The sequence below is a fragment of the Eschscholzia californica genome, unplaced genomic scaffold, assembly GCF_041429995.1.
Source record: "Eschscholzia californica isolate CP2 unplaced genomic scaffold, dmEscCali1.0.p SCAF_1, whole genome shotgun sequence".
NCBI lineage: Eukaryota > Viridiplantae > Streptophyta > Magnoliopsida > Ranunculales > Papaveraceae > Eschscholzia > Eschscholzia californica.
Genome location: NW_028238198.1, coordinates 62,915,761 through 62,933,539, shown reverse-complemented (window position 1 = coordinate 62,933,539; position 17,779 = coordinate 62,915,761). Strand labels below are relative to the sequence as shown.

Below are 17,779 nucleotides of genomic sequence, written 5' to 3'. Positions count from 1 at the left end.
TAGGTGAGATATCATGGTAGTGGGAAGTGCAATAGCCAATGGTGGTTGGTCAAGGCCCATCAGGCCTTTATTAGATTAGGTTACCTTTAAATTATTTATTGGACCAAGTGAACGGAGGGCCAGTTAAAACAATATCATGGAGGCCCATGTTGTTAATAACTTGTTTAATCTTCATCATGCCGGCTGGTTGGGTCTCTTTACCTCCCACTTTCTCCGATGCGTGTAGAATACTATTAAGGTCTCCTATAACCACCCAAGGAGTGTTAAGGTTAGATGTGAGATTAGCAAGTTTTTGTTCAAGGTTTCTTTTTATTTATGCTATAACGGCACCCATCCGTGATGTAAAATTGAAATTGGTTATGGGCCTGGGTGCCTTTAGCATGAATAATGTTATGGTCCACATAAATAATCTCAAGGGAACAAGCCTGGGTCCAGTAAATGGCTGGACAGCCAGCCTTGTTAATGGGTCAACAACAAAGTGATCGTAAATATTGTCTAAGGTTTAGCATTTTTTACTAATTGATGTTCATGCATTTGGTCTCGGACAAAAAGATAATACCTGGTTTATGCTCATTTATAAGATTCCATAGATGCTTACGATTGGTAAAGTTAACACAACCTCTGACATTCCATGCCAGGATAGACATGTCAGTGGGTTTGGGGTTGTTCATTATCAACAAAAGGTCAAAAGAGAACTGAAAACAGAAAGCTATCTAAAGCTGCAAACAACTGAAAATAGTAAGCACAGATAACCACAAAAATAAAACTACTAAGGACGGATAGATTGCTAAAAACAAACAGAGATAAGAACTTAGCCGCTACAGATTGCCAAACCCTAATGGGGGATGTCTGATAGCTTTAATGTCTTATACCAAGAAAGCTCAGACCATCCCCTTCACAAAAGCAAAGGAAAAAAGATTGTTCTGAGAGAAGAACAACTGTGGCTGCTGTACCTGCTAAACAAAAGACCAAATACACAAAACAGGAGATAAAACAAACAAGAACTAAGAACTACACAAAACAGACAGAAAGAAAGACCCTTAGTGAGAGGTCAACTCTGAGGATGCAGCTTCTCCTTCTTCCTCCCTTTTGGGAATAATGTTTAGTAGGTGCAGTCTTAATCATTGAAGATCAGTTGAGAAAGTATAATCTCAACCTTGGAGATAAGTTTGAGACATCTAATCTCAACCTTTGGAGAGAGAACAAATCACTAATCACGACAATAAAAATTCTGAAAAAGGTGAGCCATCGGTACCAGATGTGAAGACCACTAGGCATTAGGTCTGAATACCTTTTAGAGCTCAGTAAAGTTTTCTGCCGGTTCGTGTTGTTCATTATGTACGGATCAGGTCAGTACACATAGCATCTCAGCAAAATTGTATTGAAAAAATTTTTGACAGAGGGGGAGATGTTCTTTTTACTAAAATTTCAACTTTCAGCCAACTGATAAGAGGAATAGGCTTGTCTGGAGCCCCAGTATGATCACCTCATCCAAGGCTCAATACCACTACTGGGACCAAAATCAGACTAGTCTTGGATCATTTACCTAAAATGCAGTCCAAAGAGTGCTGTTATCCTGCTAAATTTCAGCCCCAAAGCCTTGGAACTGCTCTTATCCTTTATGCGAAAAAAAAAACACGCCCAAAAAAGAAGACAACTGCAATCTGAAATACAACCATAAGATGAGAGAAAAAGATTTACTTGAAAGATCCTATTTCGAAGTTCAAACTAGTGTAATATGTTAACCGCTGATATCCTAAAGGCGAGATATAGTGTACTACAAATGATACAAGACAAAGGAAATTGGACTTGTTACTAGATATACTAATTTCTTCAAGTGGTCGATCGACCTTTGTATATCATGATAAATCACATTTCTCCAAACTAAGAAAAACACAAGACAAGAATTCATACATGAGATTTATCAGGCATGAACACAAAAAAGATCATATGAAGTAAAACGGAAAAAGAAATTGTACCGTTGTAAATACCAAAGACGGAGAAGTTATGTACCTAACTTGATGATCATCTTCAGATGCCCATGGCTGCACAAATAGAACAACAGTTACCCATCCCCATAGTCTTTTTGAATCTTCCACTTTTAGTTATTTTTGCCAACAACGTCAGAGCCGGGGTAAGAAACATGTTGGCAGACCCTTAGAGAACTATTTAGCGAATTCCGAAAAGCGTTGTGTCTCTAGCACTTCTTCCAATTCTTCCAAGTCCTCAAATCCTTCAATGAGACTGGAAAGGAGGATTAGTTAAACCATTACAAACTCTAGGTAAGGAACGAGAGGAGGGAAGTAGCCAAAGAAGGAAGCAATGAAACCCTAGGTGCTAACCTAATAAATTCATTGAATTCAATCTTCTCTAAATTTTCCAAATCGTAGTCACCTTCAAAATTACCTGAATGTTCTAGGTAAGATACCTGCACCAAAATTATCTGATCGTTGTAGCTAAGAAATGTAGGCTTCATCGCCATGGTGTTCTTCCTCGTCTTGTTCCTCAATGTGTTTTCCTTTGACTTCTGTCTTCTTTCTTGTTGAAATCATAGAACCCATCCAATTTCCCATCCTTCATAGAAGTTATTCTCATAAACTTCCAATGGATAACAGAAAAAGGACTACCCTCGACTGCAGTATGATGTAGTGATACCATCGCCCGAACCCAACAACGACAAAAAGCAGAAGGCTATGGAAACCGCCCAACAAAAGAGTACAATCTTCAGCACACGCCTCATGCCATTATTGCCAAAGAGAAGACTTCGTACATTAAAAGAGTACAGACGCTTAGAAGTAGACCTTTTATCCTGAAAATGTTACATATTAGCTAAAAGTATTTACAAGAACAATTTATCTGCTTGCAATCTACATAAGCCTACAAAACAAACTACACATTAAGATAGCCACATCCTCGACATATTAACATTCACTAATTGCAGTATCCATCGCCTATACATCCTTTTCCTAACAAGCGAGATAGAACAAATAGCGGTGCCAAAATGCAACCAAAGTGCTCTTATCCAGTTATCCTAACAGGTCTGGCGAGAGGGAGTGCTCGAAACAAGAAGGAAAGTAATGTATAGTTGTATACAAGATCAATACCCGACTCTTGCGCCTCGTAGCCTTCCTTCTCAACTCTTCGACTTACATAACTCATCATTCGATCGGCTTATCTCTTTCACCTATTTTTTGAAACATATCTCTTTCACCTGTGCAAGAAGAATATAAGTGAAAGCTTCTAAACCTCCTTTCTTCCTTCCATTCCTCCCACCCTCCATGTTTCTTCAAGCAACTAACTTTACAGTAGAACCTTTATGAAGATCACCCATACAAGTATATTAAAATTTCTTGTAACATTAGAAATATCACTGGGGATCTGAAGTGTAGTTTTATCATTCCATTGGAAAATAAAAAGAACATTCTGTAACTCGTAACACCTTCTTTTCTTCTATAATCTTATGTTAGTAGGAATTATTCTTTGAGAACCAACCTGGCTTGGGCTCATTTCAAGTGCCACTGGTGAAACGCCTACGATGCAATGCTTGTAACTAGTAATTTGCCAGGGCTGCCTCTAAACCATTAGATTGAATACTTGATGACACGGTAGGGGACTAGAAAGTCGAAAACCAGAACAGTTATTTTAAAAGTATGCAAACTGCAAGTGCTTGCAAATGCTCACATTCCATGTATGTATGCATTATAATTACTTCTTTAGGAGCTATTTGTCATACGAAGTTGGTAAAAAAAATTAACAAAGTTCGAACTTCACCAGAAGCCCGACAAGACCAAAACTCTCTATTTCCATTCATTGTAGAGCTAACAGATCACATGAATAACTGACCAGCAAACCCAGAATACCTAACAACAAAATGGACAAGTTGCTCAAAACATTCTAAGCAATTTTTGAAAGTCACTTGCTGAAAATCTCTATAGAGGAGCTTGACATAGTAGATCTACTTCCAAGTTTTGATTTTGAAATAACATATTTCCCTCAGACAAAGGAAACTAAGAACCAAACTGCATAGCTCTATAAATAGAAAAAAAAGAGAAGAAAATATAAGACCAAGGCCAAGAACCCTTCAAGAATGACCTCAAGAGGACACAACAGCCTGCATTCACTTGCGGATTCCGTCTTCCAATATCCAGACCGAATATGGTCCCGTACGAGAACGAGACATTAATGAAGTGAACGTGGGTAGTCTACTGCAAACCTCATGTATTACCGAAGACTATACATTAAAACAAAAATGATGCAAATAGTAGAATTTCAATCGCTTAAATAGCAAAAAGCATTTAAAAGGAACTTTGTTAACCTACAATATTACACACCTACAAAAGGAAACAGGCATTAACGAAACTCAAACTCCCAATATATTCATATTATTTGTGTCCAAGTCCACCTATACAAGTACTTCGAAACAAAAAAAGAAGAAGGCAGATAGTATTATCTTGCACCCATGCAGCATTGCAGCCCAAAATGATCTTATCTTCTCGGGTCCGGCTATGGGGAGTGCTAAATAACATGAGAAACTGGTTAGTGGATGCTATAGATCTATAATGTATAAAAACAACTAAAAGTATAAAATATTTATACCTGACCCTCGCGTGGCGTAATCTTCTTCTTCAACTCTTCGATCCGCCTTTCTTGCCTCTTATATAACTCATCATTCGATCGGCTCATTTCTTTCAACTGTTCTTCTAGCCTCTTAAATCTCTCCTCATTTTCTTCCCTCATCTCAGACATAACTTTCTTCATTCCCTCCAATTTCGCCTCAAACTAAAGTAAGAGAAAAATAAGGAGAAAAATTGTGATGAGTATGTAGAATACAACCTTCACCAACCTTAAGGACACCATCTATTAGAGTTGAACCCCACTCATAGTTCAGCAATCTTAAACGAGGTCACAAATTAAACATACTAATTCGAAAACTTTTAAATTGCTTTGCTAAAGTGAATGACAACAGCTTTTGCCTTTTTCCCTTCCACTAAATAGATAATACATATAAGCATAATATCTTATTTTGTGCTTGGTTCCAGCATGCACCAAGATGACAAGTGATAGACGCCTCTAATTCTCCATTAAACATACTAAGCTGAATAAACTAGATAACATCCAACATGTAGGAAACTAATAGAAAAAACACTAATCAAATGTCTTTTGTTCCTCATCTAGCAACTCGTACCTTCATTTGAAGAAAATCATATTCAGACTGAAGAGATAAATTCTGCATTGAAGGAAGAGTTTCAGTCAAAAATCAAAAGTTTCTTTTCTCCAAAAGAAAAATCAGATTGAGACGGGGATGACCTTTTGTTGTTCTTCATTAGCAACACCCAACCCTGAAACATAAAGCTTTATAATATCATACTTCCTGCACGTCCTTTTGCATTGAGGACACTACAGAATACAAGCAAAAAAAATACAGAATTAGATAAAGAAGTAGAAAAATTATGAGGACCTAAGTAGCTGATTAACGACAGCAAACCAACAATAAGTTGGACGACAATCGTGTGTTTACAACATCAAAATACCTTTGAATTCCCACCGCAATGTTCAATCCACCTTTTTATGCAAGAAAGCCCATAGACATGTCCACAAGGAAGACAACTGCAATCAAATACAATAATAAGACAAACGAAACATATGCACTTGTAATATCCAAGTTCAAACCAATTAAAATACGCTAACTGTGTGGTTCTCGTTATTGCAAAATTCTATTTACGGGTCCTAATGGAGTTTTACAATGTGCAACTAATGGGGATACAAGTAAACCCTATATTAGAATTCGAATACATGTGAGTTATCAAGCTTTAACACAAATATCAGGCTTAAGAACAAATATCATAGAATTGGCATACATGAGAATTAATCAGGCTCAAACACAAACAACTATGTATTAGTGTGAAGGAAGAAAATAGAGAAGATACGAACCTAACTTGATGATCACCTTCAGATGACCATGGCTGCATACAGATAGAGCAACAGTTACCATCGGCATCGTTAGTATTTGATTGTCTACTAGTGTCAATTTTGGTTCTTTTTGCTGATTGCGAAGACAATTCTTCTTCTCCTCTAATTCTTTGATTATGCTCTTCTCTAATATCAACATCCATGATTGCCACTGAACTCTCTCCGACCTGAAATAATATCTCTAAATCTTCTTCGTCTTCTTCTTCTACTCCATCTTCATCTTCTTCTTCATATTCCTCTTCCTCTTCCTCTTCTTCTTCTTCTTCTTCCTCCAAATATTCTTCTAAATACTCTTCTCCTTCTTCTTCTTCATCTTCTTGATACTCGTATTCTTCTTCTGCTCCAAACCCATGGTACCAATCGTTTGGTCGATACCCAGAAAAATGACTTGTATAATTCCTAATCGTTACTGTCTCCTGATCTTCATCCGAATCACCCCATTCCTCCTCCCATTCTTCAAGAACACCATAAGTTGAAGGAGGAATTGATGAAACCCTTTCTAATTCTTGGGAGGAAACGGAAGGAGAAAGAGATGAAGTAACAGAAGACGGAATAGATGAAACCCTAGGTGTTGATCTAATTGGGGAAACATAGCCATCTTCCCACTCATCAAATACATCGAATCCATCTTCTTCTTGGAATTCGTGTTCATCTTCGTGTTCTTGAAATTCTTCTTCATCTTCTTGAAATTCTTCTTCATCTTCTTGAAATCCTTCTTCATCTTCATCAAAATCATCATACAGTTCCTCTCCTTCGTCCTCTTCCTCTTGTTGAGATAGTAATTGTTCAAGGTTAGAAACGTAGTTTTCATCATTGTGATATTCTTCATCCATGAATTCTCCTTCATCGTCGTCTTGGTCATCCATGTATTCGCCGTCATCGTCTTCTTCCTCGCCGGAATTATAGAAGCCGTCGTCAGAGTTGCTCATCCTCGATTAAAATCACTGGCGTAAAAAGGGTTTTACTTTATAGAGAGAGAGGGGAGATATATTCAGTTTTCGCGGTGGCGCGGTGCTTTATCGCAAACTCACTGAACAGTTCGAATTTGCGCCCTTTTTGAGTTTTATGGTCCTCCAAGGCCCGAACCGACTCTCTGCTGATCCATTCTTCTCACCGCAAATTGGCCTTCCGTTCAGTCATTTCGCATTTCCTTTTTGGGTTTTAAAAGTGGCCCAACTGATTTTGCAAATTTTTTTGGGTTTTATATGTGGCCAAGCCCGCCCTGTAAATTTAATGGGTGGGGCGGATAGTAACCGTTTTGGGCTTCGGCCTAGTTTATTATTAGTGTATTGGATTGGGACATTTTGGGTCGGGGTAATGTGCTCTTGGGTTCGATTCACATTCCTAAATTGAGTTAGAGAAAGAGATATTTAGTGTTAGGGTCAAAGAAAATTACCGGCTTTAGCGTTTGGGTCAAGGAAAGTACATTAAAAAAAAAAAATAGTTGGGGCAAACACTAAAGTGGGTACTTTTCTTTGACCCAAACACGAAATATCCTTAGAGAAATGTTATATACACTTATGGTGTGTTTGGATGGCGGAATCATGAATCCGCGGATTCATGAGTCTTTGGAATTCATGATTCCACGGATTCATGAATCCAAGTAATAATTTTTTGCTTGTTTGGCAACTAAGAATCCTATCATTTATTATTATTTGAGTATTTTTAAACGTATTTAGAAAAAATATGATTTTTGAAAAAAATAATGATTTTGGAAAAAAATAATGATTTTGTAGAAGGAAATATTTTTTTGTTGATTTTAAGTTTGAAATTTAGGTTCATTAATCCAAAATCCTAGCAAATCCTAGGGGGTAGGGTGGGATTTTGGTCCAATACAAATTTTGGAATTAGGAATCCTTAGGAGTCAAGAGTCCTAGGATTCTTGGTAGCCAAACAGACCAAGGATTCATGATTCCTACCAAATTCCACTTTTGATAGGAATCCTACTTAGGAATCCTGCAACCAAACACACCATTAAAGTTTTTACCTGTTGCACTAGCGATTATTCGCACACACCTCATGAACCCTTTTTACCCTCCTAGACTCACTTTTCATGTACACCCACATTTTGGTGAACTTTTTTTTTGTCGGTAAGATAATTAGTGACGTCATATGAACAAAATCAGAAAGATGCGTCTGGTTTAGATGTTCGTTTGTCAGTGTTCATCTTACCGATGAAAACTGAGATTTTTTTTTAAGCAAAAATTGAGAATTTTTTATAAGGGTAGGTTTTGGGCGCTAAAAGCACCTGCTATAAGCGGGCGGGGGCTATTAGTAGGCGGCTCAAAATTTTAAAATTCTATAGCCACCCAATTCTATGAAAGCACCCCGCCTTCCTTACGGAAATTCTTAACGCCTTCACCCGACTGAAATTCTATAGGCACCCAATTCTATGAAAGCGGCTCAATTCTATCTAACCGAGTTGTTTTACCTAACAAGGTAACAAATAAGGGGTTATTTCTCAAATGGCCCCCAACTTTGTGACCAGCTTCCTGCCTGGCCCCCTACTTTAGCAAAAATACCCATATGGCCCCCTTTTTCAGTTACCATTAACTTTCCGTTAACCAGTCATCATTTCTCTCTCTTCCATCTCATTACCTCTCTCTGCCACCTCACGTTATCGCCAACTCATCATCTTCTCCGGCGACCTTCAAACATTAAAAAAAAATTTATTATTTATTTTCTCTCTCTCTCTCTATTTTTTTTCCTTTCCTCTCTCTCTCTAGAATAGATCTAGAGAGAGGTTTGTTCGTGATGGAACCCATTTTGAATTAAATTATCCATGGCACCCATTTTGAACTAAATTATCCATGGCACCCATTTTGAACTAAATGAAGAAGATTCAAGATCAAAATCTATTAAATTGATCATCAAACCCACTTAAAGATGACTCTTAACTTCATCATTTGTTAGACCATCTACCTTCATCAATTCTCTTATTTGTTTAGGTGTTGCCACTGAACAAGACAAAAAACAAATTAAAGATCAGATTTTGAAGCATAAGAATCAGAAACAAGGAACCTTTTTACTTCTATTTGCCCCTTTTTCTTTTAACTCAACTCGTACCCAGATTAAAATATATCAAAAGCTGAAATCTTTAATACTTAAATCCCAAACTTTAACCTAATTAAACCAGAAACTTTAGGGTTCTAACCTTGAGAACCACCAAGTTGTTGCAAAGCATTAATGAATTTTTTATGTAGATCAGGTGACCAACATCTTCTTTGCTTCCTACATGGATTTTGTGGTGAATTTGAAGTTAAGTTTGTCATTGATACAGATGGGTACCTGGGATTCAAAATGCTGGTACCTGAATCTGTGTTTGTAATCTTCATACTTACAGGACTAGAGAGAGAAACTGATTGACCCTTTTTTTTATCTTCTTTCATCTTCTTCATCTCTGGTAATGGAAAACCAGTTAATCATTTAAATGGTACAAATGCTCCTCCACCATTATTGTACTGAAATTTCATGTGAGTTGGAGAAATCTTTTCTTCTTTGGCTATCTGTTCATCACCATAAACAAAATCAAACTTCAATTTCAGATCAACCCAGGAATAATTTAATTCCCCAAAAAAGTAAAAAAGAATCTGTTTCTCTATCTTACCTCTACCAAGTTCTTTTTCTCATCTGAAGTATCAATTTTGGGCAAATCTGTACTAGTCCAAAGCTGAACAGAGCTCATCCAGTTCATCTTATTATCTTTAACATCTTTAGGACTAGATTCTTCAATTACAGGATGAACAACAGATGAAGTTTCACAATGTTTAATTTCTTCTTTCAATGTCAAAATAGCTGCAATTTCAAAATTATAATTAGTACCCATTGTTTAGATACCTTGAAAATCAAAAACCCATATCTTAGAAATCAAAGTTAAGCTAAAAAATTGAAGATGAACAACAGATGAAGTTTCACAATGTTTAATTTCTTCTTTCAATGTCAAAATAGCTGCAATTTCAAAATTATAATTAGTACCCATTGTTTAGATACCTTGAAAATCAAAAACCCATATCTTAGAAATCAAAGTTAAGCTAAAAAATTGAAGATGAAGAAACTCATCATCGTTTAAAAGGAGCATGCAAAGAGGAAGCTCACGTTTAAGACCATCAATCTTATTCATTTCTTCTTCTAACTTTGTAATAAATTCATCAAGCTTAGAAGATTTCTCAGAAACATTTATTACCATTGAAATATCTTGAAGAAAATCAGTAATGGTTTTAGGTATGAAGGTGGGTTTTAAACCTAACCTCAGTTCTGGTTGTAAAATCGAATCCATGACACCCATTTTCATCATGAACTGAGTCTGTTCGTGTTCCATCCCGAACAGACCTCTCTCTCTAGATCTGTTCTAGAGAGAGAGGAAAGAAAAAAAAAATTAGAGAGAGAGAGAATGAAAATAAAAAAGAATTTAATGTTTGAAGGTCGCCGACCGGAAAATTGGCCGGCCGGCGACCTTCGCCGGAGAAGATGATGAGTTGGCGATAACGTGAGGTGGCAGAGAGAGGTAATGACATGGAAGAGAGAGAAATGATGACTGGTTAACGGTAACTGAAAAAGGGGGCCATATGGGTATTTTTGCTAAAGTAGGAGGCCAGGCAGGAATGTCAATGTTCATCCAACCAAACCTCTCAAACACAACAGAGATATTCTCATTGTGGTCAGGAAGAGTTCAAGCACTTCAACCTTGGTCCTCCTATCTCTTCTTTCTATCTTCAATTGGATATGAGGTCCTCCAAACTGAAACCACAATCAGACCACAAATAAATAGCCATAAAATAACAAATAGAATCTTCACTTTGGTACGAGATTACATTGCCAAACTTTTCAAATAGATGTTTTTGTACTTAACTCTTTCATTTAGATATACTCGAAAATCGGGTTGTTACGATAATGCTTGTAAGTTATTCGATTATACTCCTAAAAGAGATATTGAAACTTGGAATGCAATAATTGGAGCACGTGTTTATGAATGATTTTATTAGGAAGCTTTTGATGTACTAAAAAAGATAAGAGAAAATGGTAGCATAGAGCCTGATGAAGTTACAATTCTTAATATGGTCTAAGCTTGTACATTATCAGGTAACTTAGAAGGAGGGATAGTTCTTCATTTGTACTCAAATGAAATTGGTTTTCATCAAAAGTAAAGCATCACAAGACTCTCCTTGTTGAATCCAATAGAAGTGAAGCATTACAAGACTAAATCGCAAAACAAAATAAACTCATTAACGAATCAAAATGTTATTTTGGAACTAGAAGATAGGAAATATAATAGAGGTGAACTTTACCAGGTTAGTTGACTTGGTGCTTATATAGGTTAGTTGACTTGGTGCTTATATAGAGCTTGGGTCGATGATCATTAACCTGAGTCAAGAAAATCTCCGCCCGCGTACAGCATTTCGGACGGGTGCTTGTAGTAGCGCCCCTTGGCTTTAGTCGCGAGACGATAACCAAACTTTTTTATTTGAATCAACAAGATGCATCTGACTTTGATGTTTGAGCGTCGGTCCTCATCTTACCGACGAAAACAAAGAATAATATATAGCTCTCGGTTTTTCGTTACTAAGACATGCTACCAACTCCATATAAACCAAATCGGAAGATGCCTCCGACTTTTATTTTTTGTTCGCTGATCGATACTCATCTTCCCGACTGAGAACCGAGAGAATGTGGAAAACATAAAAAACACGGAAGCGTATTTAAAACAGTTTAAACTTTGTATACATATTCATTTGTTAGTTCTAGAACATTTACTTGTATGTATATCTTTGACGATAGACAAAAAATTAAAATAACAAAAACATTTGTAATTGAAGATGTAGTCGACTTATACAGTCTCACAATTTTCAAGAAAGCATAAAAGAAATCTGACTATCTAGTACTGGGTTATGGTGACACCTAATGTGCCGAATCTTGGGTATCATATACCTATCACTAGGTTGCATGGATCCCATGCCAAAACTAATAACGAACTAGATGAACAAGAGAAATACCTTAATTTGCTTTCCCTCGAAATAAATTGATTTTTGTATCTCGGAGATCTAGAGCTCCACTTGTGCAGCTCCTTTATTTGAGACCCCTCTTGATCCTTCTTTAGCGTCGAAGATGAAAACCCCCCTCTTTTTTAGACTACATAGGTAACTTGAGAATTAATCTCTTTTATATCTTCTAATTGGTGTAACCAGAGATGCATAAAATTAAATTGATGAAAATTTTCCACACTTATTTCTATTATAATGAGGTTCTCTTATAAAGAGACTTCTGAAGTCACAATCAGGTAATGGAAATAGACCTTTCAACAGAGAAAAAAAGGTAATGGAAATAAGATTCCCCAAAACAACACAAACAAAATACTAAATCTGCGTGGGATTCCCAGATGGAGAATTAATCCCATATGAGATTCCCTCAGGTGTGACCAGCCTCTAGTTCCACCCCCAATTGGACTAGCTTGGCTGACCCACCCTTTTTAGGGCCGACCCTATGTGGTTGGCTTAGGCATGGCTCGAGCCATGCCCCCGACCACCCTTTGGCCCGGGTGCTTGCCCCGACCGTTTGCTATCTTGGAGCCTGATTCTTTTGGATACTTTTAGCCGAATCAAATCCGCGCATTTATATCCCATTCCCTCTACTCAAATTTTTTTATCAAGTCGACATTCTTTTGGGTAACCCGTTGTAAGATCAAGCCGTCGTTATCCTCGAGCCAACTGAGTGAGTCGCTGACCGTAGTTGGTTTCTAGCTCAACGTCACGACCCTTAAAATGACCAAACTTAATGATCAACATCATTTGTCTGATCTGAAAATTAAGCGCATTTCCAACTAAAACACCACTTCCATCGGAATATCACTTAAAACGAAGATAATGAAATGTTTCCATACCCTTGTAGTGGGACATTCTTTTCTTTGTATAATTTTATTTGAATCATAAGATTTTGAATTTTTTATGATTTTTAATAGTAAAACACTAATTTAAGTCTACACCACAGAAAATGATATCAGAGGAAAATAATAGTTTGATTTTGGGATGTTACGACTGACAAAATACTTGGTGTACTAATGAAGGAATCATGAAGGGAAATCTCTAGGTTTTGCAAATGGTGGAGAATTCTGATTTTTATTACATAAATCTTGTTGATCAAGTGGTGAATGTGAATGAAACTTGACATGGTTAAATCAAATTGACCAAATCAAATGAAATGTGAGTGTGGAAGGTTGAAACATCGAGTGTATATAAAATTACTCCGGAAATTGGCTTTCAGTCGGAAAAAAACCTTAATAAGATTTGACCCCCTGTAGCTGGGGAATTTGGTCGTAGGTCATCTCGTCAGAAAAAAGACTGAGATTAATGGTGACAGAGATTAATGGCCTAGCGTAAGATTTTCTTTCCTCTTTCTTCTCTTCTCGAACTACCCTTGTACCATACATGACACAACTTTCCTACATTTTTCCTCCAGAAAGGATAAGGTAGGAAAAAGTCTGAGATGCGCCCACGAACCGCCCGAGTCCGATGTGTCCACAGAAGTCCTATGTGCGAGACGGGCACTACCCGTCCAGACCGTCAACTTTAGGTAGATGAACGCGAACAAGGAGCTCTAACAGGGCTCCCGTCCGAGTCCGACTGATAAAGCCCGACCAGTTGATATATAACTCACTTTGAAGTTTTTATTGTATATAAATAGTAATTATTTAACTAAAAGGTTAGCATTTAGGTTGCCCACTTGAACCTACGTGCATTATTAGACCATTACTTACATTTCTCTTATTTATAAAGCTTTGGATCTCTTTTATCTCAAAGAATTTATAATGTCGAACTAAGATATTATAACAAAAATAAATTTTATTCTCTACATTTTTGTCTCACATCACTAGTGGTAAAGGAAAAAGTGATCGGAGTTCCTTGTAGGAGTTGAGATATGGAACTCTCTTTATTGGGCTTCAAAGTGGGTTTTGATATAAGGTAAAATTTTGTTAGTATCTTTATGGGCACTTAAAGAAGAAATAAAAAGTGGTTATACCAGGGTCCGAATAGTCCAATGCCCGGATTGTCCGACATCTTAGGCAAACACGGACGGGCAATGGACAACTCGATTTTGTCAAGTGTCCGCCCGTTTGCCAAGTGGACAAATTTAAAATGTGTCTTTTCAGCTCGGACAGGGAAGTATGTGTCTGCGGGCTATCTGTCAGTTCCATTTCCCACCCATAAGAAAGGACACCTAGCATTAATTTTTTGCATATTCGGAAATGACACCCTCGTGTAACGTGTTTAGTAGAACATTCCATACCATGCGGTTAGGGGCAGACTGATGTGAAGACCAGATTGGGCGATGGCCTAGGCTGGATTTTGTAATATTTCAAGAGATGTAGGGGAAATTTGGTATATTCAGGTTCAAACCTATTTTTTTCTTTTCAATTGGGTCGTTAGAGAGGAAAACTTGGGAGTATTCGAGAGAGGCAGAGACCGGGAGTTTCTTATGCAAATCATTGCTTTCTTGAATTTGATTCATGATTCATGAAGATCAACTCCAAAAATTGAATGTTTAATATTCTACTTAACTTATACTCTTAAATCTCTAATATATTTTCAAGTTTAAGTTTTCCATTTTCTCTTTCTAGGGTTTATTGTAAAACTTCAATGAGTGAAATAGGGTTTATGAATTTATCTACCTTTTGATTTAAAGAATTGTGGAAGTTGGATTGAAAATGAAACTCAAGCTAAGTTTATAAATCGAAAAACCGGATTAAGATTAAGGTTTATTTTAGTTTCTCTCTCTAGGGCTTATTTTATAATTTTGAAATAGTTTAGTTTCACTCAAATCATATTAGGTTTACGAGTTAGGGCGAAAAATAAAGGTTGTTTTGCACTCTTATTGGATATTACATTTAATGTGTAGTAAATTTTTTGTTAAAAGTTCGAATTACTTTAAGTAAATAGTCTGTCCAGGCTAGCTTGAAATCCTGGTTCCGCCCCTGTATGGCGGTCACAAGTTCGGCTACATCCTCATCACTTTAACAAAACAAACAATATATCCAATCTAAAAACTATAAGGGAAAGTCTTCTCCATATAAAGAAAATTATATGTGTAGGAAAAATTGTGATGAGAAGTCTCCTGATGGAGAGTTAAATTAAGCTATTGGTGATGAAATAGATACCAATTATTCAAGCAAACATGATTCATACATAGTTAAACATCAAAATGCATAATAGTAAGATTTTCTTTCATGTGCTTGACCTGATCAATACAAAATGCTTAACTAAGTTACCCCAGTAAGCAAGTGAAAGGGAGAGAAAGAGGCCAGAGAGGTTTCGTTGACAATCATTTTAACAAATATTAAGTGGAATACTTAGGTTAAACACTTTCAAGGTTATAAAAATTCTAATAGATTGAAATTGTTTCATAAAAAGAACACCTCCAACAACTACAAGCTAGAATCACATGAAAACATCACGAAGCCTATTAACTATAAAGGAGGCTTTAGAATCGCAAAAGTAAACTCAATATGAATTTTTTAGGTCGTAAAAGTACGACAAAATTTAGAGTTTAAATCATAACAGTCCTAAGCAAACATGTATTCATAAAAGTAAGTGGATGAACAGGATAAGTAAAATCATCCAAAAGTAGTAATATAACTTGTTATCTTCTTATCTAACGGAAATCGAGGAAGTGGGAAACTTGTTTTCACCTCTATAAAAGAATACCAAATCTTAACAATGAAACAATTTTTTTGGTAGATAGAGGGGAAACACTAAAATGAAGTTAACATAAAACCCAGATGTCAAATCTACAATGATTCAAACAACTTCCACTTGATCTAACCTTGAAAAAAATAATTTTTCCTTGGCATAGATACTTCAAAATGCAAAATTCAAACTCTGAAAAAGCCATTTTTAACAACGAAACAAGTAGATACCCAACCTTAACAATGAAACGTCATGTTATGAAAGAGATATTTCATCTAAGATGGGCTAATATTGAATCTCAATCAGAACTTTAAAGAAAAAAATCAGTAAAACCTAATATATTTGAAACTTAACCGACGAGTTTATCAAAGTTAAACAACATAATACAATCCCTAATTTGCAACACCTCATTGACCATCATTATGCCCTAAGTTTCAAATCTACTAGTCCATCTAACCTTGACAATGAAAAAGGGAAACAGTAAAATAGAGTTACTAAACTTAACCAAGATTTTCTGGTAGAAAAAGGGAAAAGGTAAAATGAAGATAACAGAAACAACTAGATGCCTAAGTTTCAAATCTACCAAGATGAGACAACTGTTAGTCGATCAAACTTTTAACTATAATTTTTCCTTCACGTCTATACTTCGAAATGCTAAGTTTAAACCTTGGAAAACCAATTTAACATGATACAATCGGAAATAGAAATCTACAATGACACCACATGCATTGAAAGGGATATTTCGTCCAGAACCTTAAAAAACACAATTTTTTCCTTCACGTAGATAGTTCAAAATGCTAAGTTTAACCATTTTTAATGAGAACCTTAAGAATGAAATAGTAAGATAAAGATTTTTGGAGAGAGAAACAAACTTGTGATCTCCTTCGCAAGTAGAGAAACACAGGTGAGAACAAAAGACCTAGATGAATGATATGAGATTTATAGAGAGCGAGTGTGAGGGTGGACTCCATTGATGAAGAAGATTTTTAGGCAAGAGGAATGAGGTTGATTGGTAACACAAGGTTGATTATTGAGGAGTATTCGAAGTTGTAATGTCGGAAGATGAAGAGGACGATCCATTTGCTGGAAGATGAAATAGGAAATAAATCAACTGTGTTTTAAATTTACCTCGGTCATCCATCGTGTTTCAAATTTATATGGGTCGTCAATTTCGCAACCCATATCCCTTGTTTTTTATATTGATTTAATAAATCTGAGTCTTCCATTTTCGCCACCAAATATTGCAATGTGATATGTAATGTCGATTCTCCAAAACTCTTATTCGATTTCTTCGAGTAATAACATGTTCTTCATTGGTTATTTTTTTAATTTGATACGTCATGTTTAGAAAATTTTATTTTATGATGCATGCTTATTAATTGATAGTCAATATATAGCTGAATCGTTATTATCTTTCAATCGAAATAGGTTTAACTATTTTGTTATTGAACATGTTCTTTTGAAAAGATGAATTCATATATTTATATAATGATAATTTACCAAATATTGAGTTATAAAGTTAGAAATCATGATTAAGTTAAGGAGAATTTATTTATCATAATTCGAGGTGGATTCAGAAATTCTAGCTTTTTCTCCATATTCATTCCTCCTGATTGCTTCATTTGTTTTTTTTTCGCTTTATTATTTTACAAGGCATAACCCCCGCCCTGTGGGCGGGGGAATGCCCTTTACGCAACAGAATAATAGACATGATATTTGATTATTTAAATTTTCTCTTCTTTTCCACATTTAGTACTTTCTCACTGTGGTATCAACTTTTCAAATCAATATTCTCCATAAGTGTATTGTTCTTGAGGTATTAGATTTATCTTAAGTTATTTAAAGCTTTGAAGTCTACAAAACTATTTTTAATTTTAATGTTTTTAAATCGATTTAGAAAATCTATTTTCAAAAATTATGGATAGATCACTACCATCTTACTCTTTTCTTTGTTGCCATCTTACTTTCTTCACACGCGTTACTAAATTTTGTACATACTGTGATAGAGTTATTAGATGTAATTTTCTATAAAGAATATGAAACCCAATCAAATGCAAGAAATTTAGACTCCCTAATGTCAAAGAAAAAAAATCAATTCAGACTCATACTTGGGTGTAGGAGACATAATGTAAATT

At 35.9% G+C, this 17,779-nt stretch overlaps 2 protein-coding genes across 6 annotated transcripts; both read right to left on the bottom strand.

Annotated features, from left to right (window-relative positions):
- Positions 1-1,696: 1,696 nt before the first annotated feature.
- Positions 1,697-7,138, bottom strand: LOC147568112 (uncharacterized). 5 transcript variants are annotated; one of them, XR_015230962.1, is made up of 8 exons: positions 5,932-7,138; positions 5,532-5,607; positions 5,308-5,397; positions 5,186-5,227; positions 4,597-4,779; positions 2,407-4,515; positions 2,070-2,244; positions 1,697-2,013 (listed from the first exon to the last, which is right to left on the bottom strand). XR_015230962.1 is itself a non-coding variant. In XM_086654548.1 (6 exons), exons 1-6 carry the CDS (start codon positions 6,897-6,899, stop codon positions 4,504-4,506), a joined length of 1,371 nt encoding a protein of 456 aa, XP_086510674.1. In that variant the 5' UTR covers positions 6,900-7,138; the 3' UTR covers positions 1,804-4,503. The 5 variants fall into 5 exon arrangements, 1 of the variants encoding a protein (XP_086510674.1); XR_015230963.1 differs by having other exon boundaries at positions 1,697-2,244; positions 2,407-2,809; positions 3,105-4,515; XR_015230965.1 differs by having other exon boundaries at positions 1,697-2,244; positions 2,429-2,809; positions 3,105-4,515.
- Positions 7,139-8,850: 1,712 nt separating this feature from the next.
- On the bottom strand, positions 8,851-10,255 carry LOC147568111 (transcription factor HHO2-like). Its single transcript, XM_086652851.1, has 6 exons — positions 9,961-10,255; positions 9,808-9,918; positions 9,578-9,765; positions 9,433-9,476; positions 9,125-9,258; positions 8,851-8,927 (listed from the first exon to the last, which is right to left on the bottom strand). The coding sequence occupies exons 1-6, from the start codon at positions 10,253-10,255 to the stop codon at positions 8,851-8,853; spliced, it is 849 nt and encodes a 282-aa protein (XP_086508977.1).
- Positions 10,256-17,779: the final 7,524 nt, after the last annotated feature.

Bases quoted from the DNA above. Each gene is read 5' to 3' on its own strand.
- LOC147568111 (XM_086652851.1), bottom strand. From the start codon at position 10,255: ATGGGTGTCATGGATTCGATTTTACAACCAGAACTGAGGTTAGGTTTA. The intron at 9,477-9,577 runs GTAAGATAGAGA...GGTGATGAACAG, and splicing joins AGAAAAAGAACTTGGTAGAG to ATAGCCAAAGAAGAAAAGAT. The intron at 9,259-9,432 runs GTACAATAATGG...TTTGAATCCCAG, and splicing joins CCAACTCACATGAAATTTCA to GTACCCATCTGTATCAATGA.
- LOC147568112 (XM_086654548.1), bottom strand. From the start codon at position 6,899: ATGAGCAACTCTGACGACGGCTTCTATAATTCCGGCGAGGAAGAAGAC. The intron at 5,398-5,531 runs GTATTTTGATGT...TGTATTCTGTAG, and splicing joins ATTGCGGTGGGAATTCAAAG to TGTCCTCAATGCAAAAGGAC. The intron at 5,228-5,307 runs GTCATCCCCGTC...CCTTCAATGCAG, and splicing joins CTAATGAAGAACAACAAAAG to AATTTATCTCTTCAGTCTGA.